Below are 16,122 nucleotides of genomic sequence, written 5' to 3' on the forward strand. Positions count from 1 at the left end.
GTGCTAATGGAGGACGTACCTTAACACTCCTCTGTGGGTCCAGTGTGATTTTGATGGCTGTGGACAACATCTGTAACTCCCCCTCTTTGCCGTTCACACTGCTCACACCCACTTCTGTAGGGTAGATGGTGGGGTCCAAATGCTTTGGGGGACTGAAGTTGGGCATCTCCAACCGCTGTGGGATGGGGGTGTCTTTCAGCACCGCTATAGGGGTGTAGTGGTAAAGAAATTATGACCCACAACTTACATTAAAGGGATAGTTTGGATATTTTGAAGTGGGGTTGTATGAGGTACTTATCCATAGTCAGTGTATTACCTACAGCAGATGACAGTCAGCACGCCACAAGTTTGGAGAAGCAGACAGGAGAATCAGCACGGAAACTAAGCAATGTACAGCACCTCAAAAATGTAATATCAGTTTATGTGTACGCTATACTTAGAATATTCTCATCGCTTTACCTTGTTGAGAGACAGCTTACAGTCTTTGTTTCCGACAGCGAACTAAAGCCGTTATATATGCTCTATTTAAAGCCACCAGACTTCTTTGACAAAAAGTCTGGTCATTTAAAGCACAAACCACTGGGGTTGCTGGTCTAACGCTGCCTTGATCAGTTACTTTGTGTTATTGTGGCTTTAAAGAGAACATACATAATGACTTCAGTTCTCATTCGGGAAAGGATGTCTGAAGTCAAGATAAAGCCATGAAAATATTCAAAATACGTTTTAATGCTACCCCCGTCCACAGCAGTACATTGCTTTACTTCCGTGCTGGTTCTCCTGTCTGTTTCTCCAAACTGGGGGCGCGCCGAACGCCATCTACTGTAGGTAATACACTGACTGTGGATTAGTACCTCATACAACCCCACTTAAAAACATCCAAACTATCCCTTTACTTTTTATATTTTACTGAAAGGGGAAAATAAGAATTATGTTGCAATGAAATGTTTGCAAACAACATGACAATGTACCTCGATGGTAGAGCTCCACTCGTCTGCTCTCTAGACACAGGAAATTGAGATTGGGGTCGTTCTGGTGCTGTGCCACACTGAAAATCTTCCCCCCTTCCAGATCAAGCACAATTTCCCCATGACTCTGGTCCTCCTGAATCAATTAAATGAAATGGAAATGGTTAAGAAACACAAGAATTACTAGATAAAAAAATGGATACAGCTAAAATATTTAGTCATTTTGAAAGGATCAAGCTGGAGTAGTTTTAAATTATTTTAAAGTTAAGTCCAAGTCAAGTCTCAGGTCTTGGACACATGACTTGTGAGGAGCCACATGGTTCACCTTCTTGTCTGTTCTGGCTTGGAGGCGACCTTTGCCGATAATCACAGTGAGGGAGAGGAGGCTGAGGTTGTGGTTGGGGCGGGGAGCTGACTGTTGTGTCTTTCCAGATGATTCACTGGCCAAGAAGAACTGAGGGTCATCCTCTTCTGAATCAGAGTCTATGGAAGAGAGATAGAGGAAACATTAACCTGTTTGGTTATTAAAATATGTTTTGGCAGGCGAGTTGCTATATCTAATAAATCTACATGTTGTTTCAAACTCACCCAGTCTAAAGGCCGACTTGCAGAGCTGGAACTCGTCATGGTGATGGCGGCTGTGGTCGGGGCTGTGGGCCGAGGGGGGAGGAGGCTCCCACATCAACAGATCATTGTTGATCCTTTTCGACAAAGGGGTAGGTGAGAAACATTATTGGTACTTCAGATGCAGGATTTAATACCAAAATAAAGACCAAAAAAGAGAAACAAAGATGGAAGCTAGTTCTAACACAACTACATACAGTTCTACATGAGCAGCCCAAAAAGTCAAGAAGATATATGTTTAAAGGCATATGAAGTGCAACTTGTTACACTTGACCGTGCTCGGTGTTGATCTGAGAGTGAACCTGCTGTACAATAAAAGAACATTGTACCGAAGATGATTTACAACATCCTGTAATGTTGACGTACCTGTTGTAGAAGCTCTGGAAGGCCTGTTTGCTGGGCAGGAGGATGTAGGCCAGCGGCAGGTTGATGTCCACTGCACACTGACACTGAGCGACACACTGCGCCTGAAACTGACGCATCTCCTCTGGGTCGGCGGGAATCACCATCTAAAGAAAGGAAGGAGGAGAGACGAGGAGGGGTGAGATCGCTCTGGAATCTTGATAAAATGGCTCATGAATTGTATTTCTTTCTGCGCACCTCCTCAGTCTCAAACATGGTGCGGTTGGAGGAGAACGGGGAGCTGGTTTTGTCGTTGAGTTCACAGTGACTTTCAAAGAAGGCGGCCCCCAGGTCTCTGATGAGGTTCATCCCACCCAGAACTGCTGCCGGGCCCTGAGTCTCACCTCCACGCACACGCACGGATAATCTGCTCACAGAAACAGAAAAGTAAGTAATACTAATTGTGTTTTTTGTCTTATTTCATGAACAAGAATGCCTTAATTTAAACTTTGTCTTAGATACTGTAAAGTGCTGATTATAATGTATTAATCCCAATTGGGGAAACTCATTTGCCACCAAATCAACTCCTACAGATAACAGATAATACATACATTACATACACAGTACACAACAGATAAAACTCAACAAGTCATTAAAATCTGGCTGAAAACTATTAATACTATTCAGACAAACAGTATAGAACAATTATGTTTTGTTTTTCACATTAAAGCATGTAAACATGTTCTATTGGAAACTCAAAATACAAGTATGAACCTGAAAATGAGTATAGTGTAATATGTTCCCTTTAAAAAACACAGTGCAATGGATGGCCTTCAATATACAGAACCATGGCTAAAGATTGTAAATGATGCATCTTATTATTCTCATAATCAGAACTACGAACCTCGGCGGAGAGTCACGGTTCTTCTTCACTCTGATACAGGGGAAAGAGCCGCCCTCCCAGCCCTCGTATGACCCTGGTGAGAGAAAACCAATCAGTTCACTGTCTGCATTTCACTACACAAAAACAGTATAACTGCATATCAGATTTGCTGTTACGGCTTTTAATAATGATTTGTGTTTTACAGGACTACATGCAACTTTACAGACTAACATAGCTACAGTCAGCCTTACATATCAAGCCTTAAGCAGACACATTTTGTACAGATTCATCATTATAAACAGGAAACAAACACACAGCCCTATACAGTAGAGGTTCGTTTGTTTGTGTTCCCACCGTGCAGGTCAGTAAAGGAGGCCTCCAGCAGCTGGGTGAGGCAGGGAGCCCACGGCTGTCCCGGTGCAGTCTGCTCACTCTGGAGGTCCGGGGCCTCCTGGTGCTTCACCTCTAGATCTGTCAGCTCCAGCACCAGAGTCTCCTGCCGCACTGCCCTCTGGGTTGGAGGTCGACGCTTAGGGAGGGGCCGCAGGTCGGGTATGGGGAAACGAAGCCTGAGGATGGCGTGCGGGGAGAGGAGGGTGAAGGAGGAGTACAGCTCGCTGCTCTGAGTCTGAGGAAAGAAATTGAGAAATCTTTAAGTATTTATTTAGCTAAAGAGTGTTGGCTGAATATGGATTTTAGGTAGATGATTCAGTCACAGAGTTACAGACAGCAGTCAGTTCTGTGGTAGTCACTGTCGAAGCTTTACTAGCAGCTTAAAGGTTTTTGTTTTTATTTACTTATTCACAGTCTTGTACAGTAGGTGGCGGTCGGCACGCCTGAAGTATGGGCACGGAAGCAAAGCAATGTACTGCTGTGAACGGAGGCATCAAAATAAAAGATCAATATCAGTTTAAGTGTACGCTATATTTAGAATATTTTCACCGCTTTACCTTGCCGGGAACAGAAGCCGTCATCTATGCTCTCTTCAAAGCCACCAGACCCCATTTACAAAAAAAGTAATTTTACCTCAAAGAACAGATGTGTTTCTGTTCTACTGTTGCCGGTTACTGTGACTTTGTTTGTGTTATTGTGTGACTTTGGTGAATTCAAACAAACCAAAGTCACACAATAACATAAGCAAACTAAGTACCGTTCTATTGTAAAATACAGAATAGAATTCAAAATCCTTCTCCTGACTTACAAAGCAATTAATGGTCAGGCTCCAGCATATCTTAAAGATCTCATAGTACCTTATAAACCAACTAGAGCATTGCGCTCTCAGACTGCAGGGTTACTTGTGGTTCCTAGAGTCTCTAAGAGTACAATGGGAGCCAGAGCCTTCAGCTATCAAGCTCCTCTCCAGTGGAACCAGCTTCCAGTTTGTGTTCGGGAGGCAGACACACTCTCCACATTTAAGAGTAGGCTAAAGACTTTCCTTTTTGATAAAGCTTATAGTTAGGGCTGGCTCAAGGTTTGCCCTGGATCAGCCTCTAGTTATGCTGCTATAGGCTTAGACTGCCGGGGGACACCTCCCTGCTCTCCTCCTTCTCTTCCTCTCTCCTCCCCTCCCTCTCTTCTTCTCCCTCTCTATCTGTATGCATTTATGTAAATGTATGTTACTAACTCATCATCCGGGGCATCATCCCCGGAGTTTCTGTGTCTCTCATGTGGCAGGTTGCCTCTGATAAAGATTACGTCAGGATCAGGAATCGTGGCTGCGCCTGCTGACCTGGTCCTGCTGGACATCGGGAAGCCTTTTTGACATTTTTCCTGGATTCATCCAAACGTTCTCTTTTCCAACACAACATAATTTCTGTCAAATGTTGTATTTGTACTATGTTGTTTATCCTGTACACACGGCATCTATTGCACGTCTGTCCGTCCTGGGAGAGGGATCCCTCCTCAGTTGCTCTCCCTGAGGTTTCTTCCATTTTTCCCCCTTTAATTATGGGGTTTCTTTTAGGAAGTGTTTCCTTGTGCGATGCGAGGGTCTAAGGACAGAGTATCCTGTACAGTCTGTAAAGCACTGAGACAAATGTATAATTTGTGATATTGGGCTATACAAATAAATTTGATTTGACCTCATACAACCCCGCTTAAAAGGGAAATCGAATTGAAAAAGTTCTTGTTTACTTTTGTGGTAATTTTGTTTTTGTCACAAACATGATTGGTCAATGACATGATAGGTTTACCTTTTCAAGTATAAGATAAGTATAGTTTTCGTCTCCCACGTGCTGACATGCGTTTTAATTGGTTGACTACTGCATTCAACTACATTTGATCAGGTCTACATTTTTATATGTAATTAGTTTCTTAATAATGTAATAAATGTAATGGGGTTCCACCTGCATGAGTCCAGGTCCGGCAGTCTCAGTGGGACAGTAACTGAAGGCTTTGCTCAGGTTCCCCAGGCGGCTGAGGATGTCCAGGTCCAGCTCGGCGCTCAGCTCTGCCAACTCCACCCGCACAACACTGTCCCGACGCACCACTCGCTGTTTACCCTGTCCAACACACACACACACACGTGTTAAAGGATAGATTGATGTGTCCGACAGACAATTTCATACTTCAGTATGATAATAATCTATATTACACTAGGGGAAACCTTTACCGATTATCTTATTTGACAGATTTAGTCTGCATGAATATGCTTATGAACTCGCATCGTCATAGTTCAGGATTTAAGCGCACAGTTTTTTTGGAATGCTATTTTTGAGGGTTATGCTTTTCTTTCTTTGAAAAACAATCATATTTAAAAGACATTTAGTACTGATATATATTGTAAAAATACAGGCCTTTGGAAACTTTAGTTAAAAAAGTTTGATACTCGTTAAAATAGTCTTAATTTACCAGTTTCCACAATCAACATTACATAAAATATCATGCAACTCTCTAACTACAAGAGAACCAGGAGAAAACAATAAATACTGGCTGCTTTGGGTCGACAGGAATCATTGAAGACAACAGGAAAAAAAATACTTGAAAATAAAGCGAGTTTAAAAAGGAGTCTTCATATTGTGTGAACATTGCATCACTACACTACTTTACCTACTACACAAACCAAACTAACATTATTTGTTCAGCACATTTTATACACTGAAACATTTCATACAAACTGAACTGTAAATAAATTTAAACATTTATTTCAGGTAAGAAAGGTTTTGCACATTAACGAGCACATATCAAGTCAGGGTATGTGTATAAATGCGTACTTTACGCAGGTGTTTTTCAGTGAGGCCGTAGTGTAGTTGGGCACACGGTCTGGCTGCTGCTCCAACTGTGAACAGACCAGCTTTCTGGAACTGAAGCAGCTGGAAAGAGACAGAAAGAAAGTTCTCTCAAGGTACTTTCAGACAACAGGTACAAGTTTAGTTAAAAGTAACTCACAATTCAAGGGATGTCCCTCCAACATGACATTTATAATTACTCCATGCTGGCACTAGTCAAACATATATAACGTTGAGTCTAGTACAAAAGAAAGACGAAGAACCGCTGCGACAGATTGAGATGTTAGACCTTATAATGACCTCATGGGATCACTAACTAATGATACTACCACATTGAAAATATAATAACCAAATATGAACATCCTAACAAAAGAAAGATCTTGGCACGAAGATGTAGCGACACAGACAGAAAGAGATTTTCTACCTCGCTGTACTGAGGCTTTCCATCCTCCCAGAGGCACTCTAACAGTTCCAGTCTGCTGAAGGAAAGGTCAGAGGTCACGGCCCGACTGTGGCGTGTCCCGCTCCGCATCTCACAAGCAACCTGCACTGCTGCTCCCGTCACTCTGGCAGAGAGAGAACGACACGGGAGACGAGAATTTTACCGATACTGATACAAACCTTGCAGAAGTGTAACACATTCTTCAGACATGCAGGCTTTTTAACTTCATCGTGGTTTATTGCGTTTCAGAAACTCCTACTGTTTATTGAGCAGCTTCTTATTATGAAATGGAAGTTTTACAGTATTGTCAACTGAATCTTCTATGAAATATTCAGCTTCCACAAAATACTACACGGCCAAAGTACCTTCATATCTGAAATTGTTGTAAAATTAAATTATGTGGGAAGCTATGTCCACATCAATTACTCATGTTTGTCTACCTGAGATGGGAGTGTGGGCAGGCCTTGGCAAAGCCGCCTCTCAGATGGTGGAAGTCTCTCTCGCTGAACATGCTGTCCTTGAAGAAAGCCAGCTCCCGGAAGAACACCCGAGACACCTGGGCCAATGACGATGCTTCGTCAGGCTTAGAGGGCGGATCCTCTTGCAGCAGGGTTAGGGTGAGCCCGCCGAGGGTCAGACGCAACAAAGCATCCGGCTTTAGCTGCTCTGCTCCGCTGTGTGAGCGTCCTGCAAGGTAGAGGATGACTGTTCAGTTTTTTTTGTTTAAGACACACTTCTTTGGGAAAATTCTGACAAAAACATCAAACATCTGTGTAAAGCGGTAACATATAAGTTTTATAAATAAGTATAATTTTGAGGACAGTCCAGTACTTGATATTTCACAGTCCTTCAAAGCTCAGCACTGCAGTGATTTTACCTCTGGTCCGGCCGCTTGCCTGGGGAAGACTCGACAGAGAGCCCGCTACAGGATACCTCCTGGGACAGTTCCCCGTGCCCTGGCAGGGAAAATTAAAGTGGAAATCAGACTGCTTGTAATTTGCCGAGTACATTTACAAGTTCTAGCTCTGATTGTTGTTGTAGGTAAGAGCAGACATAGTTCCAAGGAATATCTTGTGCCAATACCCTTTCTGCCATGTGTAAACAATTTCACAAAATCCAATAAGTAAAAGAAAAAACATAAAATAAATGTAACATTAAAAACAATATTTTCAGTAATACTAAAGGATGCCAATATTGATGATTTAGGATTAAAGCTTACTGTGCTTATCTGCTCTACATACGGCCATCTGCCAGATGTTTGAACTGTAAAACACACACACCCTGACTAAATACTCAAGACACACACACATTAGGATGTACCTGTGCAGACAATGATGCAGGTTGTGTGAAACTAGCCAGACTGTGTGTGGAGGACTCCATATCGCTGTCTGAGAACTCACTGCCGGAGCGCACAGACGTCACGCTACTGGTCATTCCAGCAGGATACATGGAGAAAAACATTTCTGCAGGCACACACACAAGTTGTGACAAGTTAAATACTACAATGTACACAAACACTTCAGGCCACATTGCTGCAAGGACAGGAGCGGCAGGAGTGTTTTCAAAGTAATTTCCAGATCAGCACTCTTCTTATTTAACAGTAAAGGTTCACACCTCCGAGGTTTCTCATTCAACTGACCGCCAAAAAGCAACCTAGGACTGTGTGTTTGCATTTTATACAACCCAGCTAAAGACAGATTTCCTGTAGCATGAGATTGATAATGCTGCATACATAAATATACACTGTAGAGCAGCACAATTAATAAAACATCCATCTTGATCACGATTTTGGCTTCCCACAATCTGTCATGCCGCTGCGCATGCACCCTGCAGCTGTGAAAAGCTTTCCAGTAGAAGAGTAATGCTTTGAGTAAAAAGGTTTTGGTACAATTTTATTTATTTCTATTAGATGCACTGTGCTCTGTTTATTTAAATATGAAAGGACAATAATAATATTTTCCCCTAAAATCAATGAATAATCATGATTGTATATTGTAGATTGCGATTATCATTTTCCCCAAAATCGTGCAGTCCTACTTTTACCCACAGTGGCTGACATGGTTACAGACTACATCTTTAGGAGCAGGCCGGTTGAGGTTATGATGCATCTCAGACAGACTTTATAAGCTCTGTGTACCTCCATTCTCCAGGCCGGTGATGTAGGGCTCCAGGTCGGGCTCAGTTTCCCACTCCAGGTCTCTGGGACTGGAGCCAAGCTGCTTACTGAGATCCTCCTCAATCAAACGTAGATCATCTGAATCCAACGGTCGACTGAGTGCTCCACCACACTTATTCTCTGTCTCTGGAGGAGAGATGACAGAGAAACAGATTTATGAATGTGTGTGAGAGAGAAAGCGGCAGAGGCCGAGTGTGACATCACATTTATGAGGCATTATGTCTGTGACCCCCTAGCTCTGAACTACAGAGGAGACAACAGGCGTCTTGTCTATGTCTAAGTCCGCCCGCCTTTGAGGAATTCTACATCAGTGTTTCCCCTACCATTGTCTTTCTAGAATTAAAAATAAATAAATATATTTCTTTAATTCACAACTCACTTTTCACATTGACAGGTGCTCTTTTATTAAATAAACTAAACGCTTATGCTCTTGATCTAATTTAAGTGCACATTTCAGTTTGTACTGTCTACTTTGCGCATTCACATTCTCTCCTTCGCTCCGTTTTGCGAAGGGCGGGGCTTCGCAGCTGACACACACACACACACACACACACACACACACACACACACACACACACACACACACACACACACACACACACACACACACACACACAGCGGAAGAAAGGAGAACTAAATAGAAACCGCGCCACGCAAGCAATCTCCCTGCACCGCGCACGCAATTGGAATCTAATCTATAAAACTAATAATATTAGTGTAGCCTAATCTTTATTTTTTAACTGCGTAGAAATACCGGATTTAAAACCGAATGAAAAGTCCTGCAAAAAAAACTAAACAATTTAAATGTTGATTTAGAAGTTGAATATCAACGTTATGTACTTGTAATGCCAATAAGATCCAGATCAGAAAGACAATTTTAATATCGGATTCAGTCTTCTTAAAGTTCTCACATTTGGAGCGTTAAATGGCAAAAGCCAGGAATGACTCAGACGTAGGATTAGTGCGTGTTTATCACAGTGGCAGAGTTTCACTGTACCGGTGTCTATGCAGAGGGCTGCCAGCAGGTCTGTCAGATGGGTTATTTGATCTGGAGACAGCAGCAGGTGGACACAGCCCACTTTCCCATCCAACTCAAACTGATGACCAGAGATACAGAGACAGGATACAGAAGTCAATACGAGAGAGCAGTTGCATTTACTAATCCTTCAGAATGTTACAGCATGCTCACTCACCTTTGGTCCCGGCAGCATGTCGTTCTGTTTGATCTTGACGGTGGTCTCGATGAAACCGGAACAGCTTCCTATGAGCAAGTGGCTGAGATGGAGGACAGGAAGGGGCTAACAGGGGCTTTGCCTCTTCTTCTTCTTCCTCCCCTTCCTTATCATCATCTTCTTGTTGTTCTTCTTCTTCCTCCTTCTTCCTCCTCCTCCTCCTCCTCCTCCTCTTCTCCTTCACTTGCCGTGGCTGATTCAGGATGTTCCTGCTTATGAGGACCCTAAGAAATGAGGAGAAATCTATGAGCATTTAAGGTTTTAAATAATAGTTTTTCATATTGATATACATTGTGATATTTTCTCAATGTTTCCTAGAAAAGAACTTGCATTTTACATAAAAACAAATGTGTGGTGGCTAAAGCGGTTATTTCTTTGCAACAGTAGCAAGTGAGAAATGTTTATTTTAATAATTGTGGGAGTAAGACACTAGTTTATCAAAGTTAGTTATAAACCCCTTTAATACACATCAGCTCCTCCTGGACTGCTCATGCTGTGGTGCAGAATGTGGAGTAATCATTTAGAGTTTTTACACATTTCTTATGAATTATTCTTTGATATTTTTTATTTTTTAGTTTGTCTTTCATGACACTGTAAATAGGTAGGTGAATATGCAAATCATAAACATAAAATGAATAAAAGTGTGAAAGAAATAACAAAATAATAGATACAAAGATCACACATAAAGAATCCTCAGTTTCCGTCACCTGCACTGTGCCGGTGCTGTCGTAGAACAGCTGAACGGCGCTCAGCTGGAGGATCTTGTGCAGGAAGGCGGGCGGCTGGTGGATGTCGACAGGCAAGGTAGTCTGGCTGGCTGGATCTCGCACTGCCTCGTCAAAGTACTCCAGCCTGGAGAACCATGTAAACAAACGCACACATTATTTAACGGAAGGCAAATATTTGTATTCAGTACGTACGGGAAAAAAGTCACACCTGCATCGACAGCAAACCAATAGATTTAAGGTAATGCGATTTTCATTTTGAGAAAAACTCACAACTCCCTACGGTATAAGGAAAGGAACTCTATCAAATTGTTCACGGAAATCCTACTATGGTTTTAAAATGAATGCACCTGACAATGTCATACTGATCAGTACAAGCACTCAATCATTTGTTGCAGTACAGTTTTGCTGTCAGTACCTTCATCTCACATGATCAGATAGCATCCTGTTTAATAAACACTTCCCCTGTAACATGATTCACAGGACTTAAATGAGTTGTTCTGTCGAAAACAAGCATTTGAGATGACAGGGCCTTCTGGTTACTGACCCCAGATCAACACAGCCACCATGAGCAGCTTTGTTAATAAGCTACAAAAACAGCAGTGTGACAGAGACACACGCTACAAAATGGCAGCACAGCCGTGGGACATGTGGCTCCAGTGGAAATAAACACAGAAACACAGCAGCTACCTGGTGATTCATCAAAGATGTGGGTAGTTGGGAATGAATGGAAATAAGCTCAGTTACCTTCTCTTTGCAAATGTAGCTTTAATAATATTGTTACATGAGCACTATTGGTAAATTTGATTTGATTAGGACTGACCACTGATGTTGAAAATAGGGCTGCCACCAAGATCATTTTCATTATCAAGTGAATCTGCCGATTATTTTCTCAATTAATCGTTTTGTATTTAAAATGTGAGAAAATAGTGAAAAATGTCCGTCCCGGTTTCTCAAAGTCCAGGATGATGTCTTTCAATGTTGTGTTTAGTCAGTCCAAAAACCCAAAACATATTTAGTTTATTGCGATATAAAACAGAGAAAAGCAGGAAGTCTCCAAGGCTGAAAACTCCTTTTTTGTTGCAATTCACTTTTTATCACTCACAAAGGGGTACGGAAATGCCTTTCTATATTGTAACTCTATCACATCCGCTCTTATATTACAGTCAGGGAAGAGGAAGAATCTGATTTAATTTTCTCTCTGCTCGTCTCAGCAATCAGGAGAAGACGCCCCTGCTCAGTAATGAACTTGCACTCCTTGGCCTTGAATTGTCAGACAGCCTCAGTGTGAAGCTCGTTTTAAACAGGGTCAGTATTGACAAAGTCATTCACCTGAACGGGCTTTTATCAGTGGCTGCAAATAACTGCAGACTGTACTTAAGGCGTCGTCAATACAGGATGCCAGGGGAGGCTGTGACCTTGACATTGATGAATATGTGGCCACTGTTGCTGCTGAGAACCAGATAGTTAACTGGTTGGATCACTGTAGATAAAATAATCATGACTTGGGCAATCATTTACTGAGAAGTGATCATGTTCTCACTGATTTGATGTATTTTACAGCATTTTAAAGCCTTTTCAACTAGAGCTGCAACGATTGGTGGATTCCAAAATCTATCGGCTACTCAATAAATGACCTTTTCTTTGGCTGGTGATTGAAGAGAATCTAGCAGCCACTTGCATATTTTACCTGCATTTGGCTGGTGCTAATTTAAAAGCTCACCCTTCTTTGTTTTTGTCACCTAACGTGCTTCAGATCCAGTTTGTGTTTCAGGCTGTATCCCCTTCACAACAAGGGCTGCAGGAAACCTTTATGTCTTTATGACCATAGCCCATTTATAAAAACACTTGTTCACACATGTTCTTTGACAAAGAGGCCCACATGACAGTGTTACCCAACAGTGAAATAATGAGGAAAGGTTTTGCACATTTAAGTGAGAATCAAAGATGCACAAATACAAACATATGAAGTGTCAGTTTATGGACACCATGCATGCTTCTCACTGTTTTGTAAAATATATATTTTTTAAATCACATCCACCTTCATGTTTTTGGTCCAGATGGAGCAGAAATGAGAAGGGGAAACTTCTCAGTTCCACAGTTATAACAGGAAGCCCTGTTCTATATGATGAAGGTAGCTTTGTAGCTCGGCGTGCACCATGTTCTTATGGCGAACAAATCAAGTGAGTCTCCTGTGCTGAACCTTATCGTATTTCTAACGCAGTGTTATTCATTAAAAGGTCACTCAGGTAGGCTTTCCTATAAATATATTATTACCAAATGGACTGTAAAAGTGACCTTTAAAGTTCCTTTTTAAAATGCCCCAAGAGCTGCTCTTCATCAGCATGTTTTGGCAGCAAACAGTAGCATATTAATGTGTTTACTACATTATGTATAAATCCTACCCGTACTGCAGTATTAACAAAGACAATGTTTAGAATACTTAAAATAAAGGACACAAATCATGAAGGAGTTGCAAGAATAAAAAAACAATACTTTTCTTCTTCTTTGCAGCTCATTTTCTTAAGTGAATCTTGAAAAGGGAGCTAGGACGTACCGTTTGATGTGCACCTCTAAGGCAACGCCTGTTTCCAGGTCCAGGGGCTGGTGCTCGATGCGAACGATAGTGTCTATGAAGGTGACTTTAATACGACGAAGGACTGCAAACACAGATGAGATGACAGACATACAAAGGTTCATCAGCACACATCTCTTCTTAGCCGTGTGTGCTTAGATTGGGTTTTAAATAGGAGAAATAGTCCTAATAATTCACATTATTACTGTGGGGAAACTTTGTGAAGAACTGACATTGTGAACATACAGACATCAGAGTGAGGGCACACAGCTTCAACTCACCTGTCTCAATGGTTTGCGCAAACATCTCAAGGCCCTCCAGCTGGGCCGGAGGTTCCTCTGACGCCTCGGGGGGGTCCTTCAGACACTCCTGAGCCAGCTGCATGCTGGAGGTCATGCTGGATGACCAGCCTTGGGAGTCCCAGCCCCCACCTGAGTGCAAACAAAACCACATGGGATTCAGTGATGTCTTGCCTTTGACAGAGACGCAGTGTAAGTGACATGCGTGCAAACAATGTAATTCCCGATTAAACCATTTCAGTATTTTTTTTAAGGAATACTTGTATATCAATTACTCACCCCGTGTTACTTGGAATTTGTAACAACTCGTGCAGTATAAGTCTCATTTATCCAATCGTATACTCACTAGTTACATGTATTTTCATAAATACCTTACCATTTAAAACACTTCCGCCTAAACAGTACTCATAAACGAGTAGCGTGTAAGTACTGTTTATGCAGAAGTGTTTTAAATGCTTAAAACTCAGCCCAAATTTACTTAATTCATCAATAATCTTCTCAGAGTTTTGATTCTTCGTTCTTCTTGGAGGCATGTGAGAAAAACTAAGGTAACAGGGTGAGTGACCGATACACAAATGATCATTTTGGGGGTGAAATACTCCTTTAGGCAAAAACTTTAAATAGTCTGATTCCAATTTGCTGTTGTTCTTTCTCATATCTGACTTTTAAGTGACTATGTTTAGGTTTTTGGACTGTTGCTCTGACAAAACAACTGATTTGATTATGCCAGATTGGGGTCTTGAAAAATTTAATGGACATTTTTCACTACTTTGATGAAAACGATGAATGATTCATTTAAAATATAATCAATAGATTACTTGATTAGTTGCCAGTGATTTGATAAAAAGAAATGATCTTGCGTGGACCACTTAAATATCAGATGATATGGATGGTCACTGCTCACCAGGAGTAGTTTGGGGAAAACAGTAATAGAAACAGGGAGAAATTAGCCTTTTGGACCACACACACAAACTGAGACAGCATGTGGTGATCCCTGGAAGATCCCTGGAAGATCCCCTCACTCAACCTGTGGCTGACTGATGTACGTTGTGTGTCCCAAGAGGAAGGCCCAAGAAGAGTAAATCCCACAGTTTGACTCAAGAAGTTGCCTGCAAGTGAACTTACTGGTCCGGTACTTGGGTCGACATGTTATCTGGAGACCAGAAACTTCTAAGGTGCAGTGATCAGTCAGGAGGGCTTGCCAGGGTATGGTCACTGCTATGCTGCTCACAAAGCCATCCACTATCTCCAGAGGAGCCCCAAGAGACTCCAAAAGCTCATTGACCGCCTGGAGAAGAGAGGAAGCAGACAGGAAGAAACACAAAGTGAAATAAATGTGTGTTTTATATTATCTCATCATTCTGGCTGTAGACGTATAAAGCAAAAGATGGCAGGGAGAAATACATATACACTTAATGTTAAGACACTAGGGAGAGGTGAAGTTAATCTGGTGATGTGTTTCTTATGAGTGCGTTTCCTCGAAGAAATGCGAGCTAGGCTAAGAGTGTGACGCTAGAGATTGTTGTTGAACTCGAGTGCAGTTGCGAAACAGCCAAGGGTGCACGAGCCCGACAAAAACACACGATGACTGCTGCTGTGGTGCGAAGTTGACAGCCACCTATCTTTAATAAAAACTCACCCAGACATCGAGGTTGATGTCCTTGATGACACCGCTGCCGTTGTAGAGGTCCAAGCCCAGCTGGTCCAAGCTCAGTCGTTCCTGCAGAAAGTGACCGAGGTAGTGCTGTAAGAGGTACCGACAGGCCCGCTTCTTGATTGAGCCTGACCAGGGGAAAAGCCAGCGAGACATAGGGCTAGAGAGAGCGGGGAGAGGGAGCGAAGAGGCGGCGGAGGAGAACAACGGTGGTTACAGTCCTCTGGCAACTGCATAACAGACTAACACAAAGTGTGCAGAAACCAGGAATGAGCCACAGCTAGCTGCAGGGGGCTAAGGAAGGGGTAGACCGTAACTCTAGTTCTCCCCAAGGCTTGACACAAAAACTCGAAAATCCTTTGTCAGGACCGACGAGACTCCCCTGCGACTTGACGAGACTGTTACACAAACTGTCTGCAGCTGTCTCGGCTCATATTTCCGGTACGTTTGTGTCGAATTGGAGCGGCAGGTCCCGTTGTTGCGTATCTCTTGTTTCAGGGTTGTTTATTGTTATCATACGCCAACTGATGGTATGGCGAACGTACGTGCGTCACGCGTCATCGTGACAAAACCCGGAAAAGAAAGACATGACGTCCGACGCGACCCAGGCGCCATCTTTGTAAGGTACAGTTTCTTTTTCTTTTTTATATGAAATCACCTGATTTTTAAATAATTTCATTTTTTACAACACAAATACAGAGCCCATAATGTAATTGTTTACCCAAACTTATTTTTATTCAATGATCATAAAAGGAGATGAAAAACAGGAGGAAAAGTATTAGTTACTCTACTTAAATGTTTCTGAATACATTTTTTACAGAGCAGTTGATGGTAGCTAGTGAATGGCCTGCTGAGGTTGATAGTTCTATTATTTAAAATGATAAAAAATAATGTTTTAATCATAAGAAAATTATTGCTTTGTTTCAGAGAGACCATCTCTATTTCTTATAGTTTAAGGTACTGGAATAGATTTGTACA

At 42.0% G+C, this 16,122-nt stretch overlaps 1 protein-coding gene across 1 annotated transcript in view; it reads right to left on the reverse strand.

Moving 5' to 3' along the window:
• The window catches only part of atg2a (autophagy related 2A), a 28,392-nt gene extending 13,092 nt beyond the window's left edge, over nucleotides 1-15,300 (reverse strand). Inside the window, 24 exon segments of the mRNA XM_029441283.1 lie at nucleotides 20-204; nucleotides 969-1,101; nucleotides 1,291-1,448; nucleotides 1,554-1,666; nucleotides 1,956-2,098; nucleotides 2,190-2,358; nucleotides 2,836-2,908; nucleotides 3,169-3,442; nucleotides 5,160-5,315; nucleotides 6,027-6,125; nucleotides 6,466-6,607; nucleotides 6,924-7,170; nucleotides 7,361-7,439; nucleotides 7,804-7,946; nucleotides 8,621-8,785; nucleotides 9,657-9,756; nucleotides 9,853-9,930; nucleotides 9,932-10,034; nucleotides 10,036-10,115; nucleotides 10,599-10,743; nucleotides 13,174-13,276; nucleotides 13,473-13,622; nucleotides 14,616-14,778; nucleotides 15,130-15,300. Of these exon segments, the coding sequence (XP_029297143.1) occupies nucleotides 20-204; nucleotides 969-1,101; nucleotides 1,291-1,448; nucleotides 1,554-1,666; nucleotides 1,956-2,098; nucleotides 2,190-2,358; nucleotides 2,836-2,908; nucleotides 3,169-3,442; nucleotides 5,160-5,315; nucleotides 6,027-6,125; nucleotides 6,466-6,607; nucleotides 6,924-7,170; nucleotides 7,361-7,439; nucleotides 7,804-7,946; nucleotides 8,621-8,785; nucleotides 9,657-9,756; nucleotides 9,853-9,930; nucleotides 9,932-10,034; nucleotides 10,036-10,115; nucleotides 10,599-10,743; nucleotides 13,174-13,276; nucleotides 13,473-13,622; nucleotides 14,616-14,778; nucleotides 15,130-15,300 (3,372 nt within the window).
• Between the last annotated feature and the right edge of the window lie 822 nt (nucleotides 15,301-16,122).

The sequence above is a fragment of the Cottoperca gobio genome, chromosome 10 (genome assembly GCF_900634415.1).
Source record: "Cottoperca gobio chromosome 10, fCotGob3.1, whole genome shotgun sequence".
Classification (NCBI taxonomy): domain Eukaryota; kingdom Metazoa; phylum Chordata; class Actinopteri; order Perciformes; family Bovichtidae; genus Cottoperca; species Cottoperca gobio.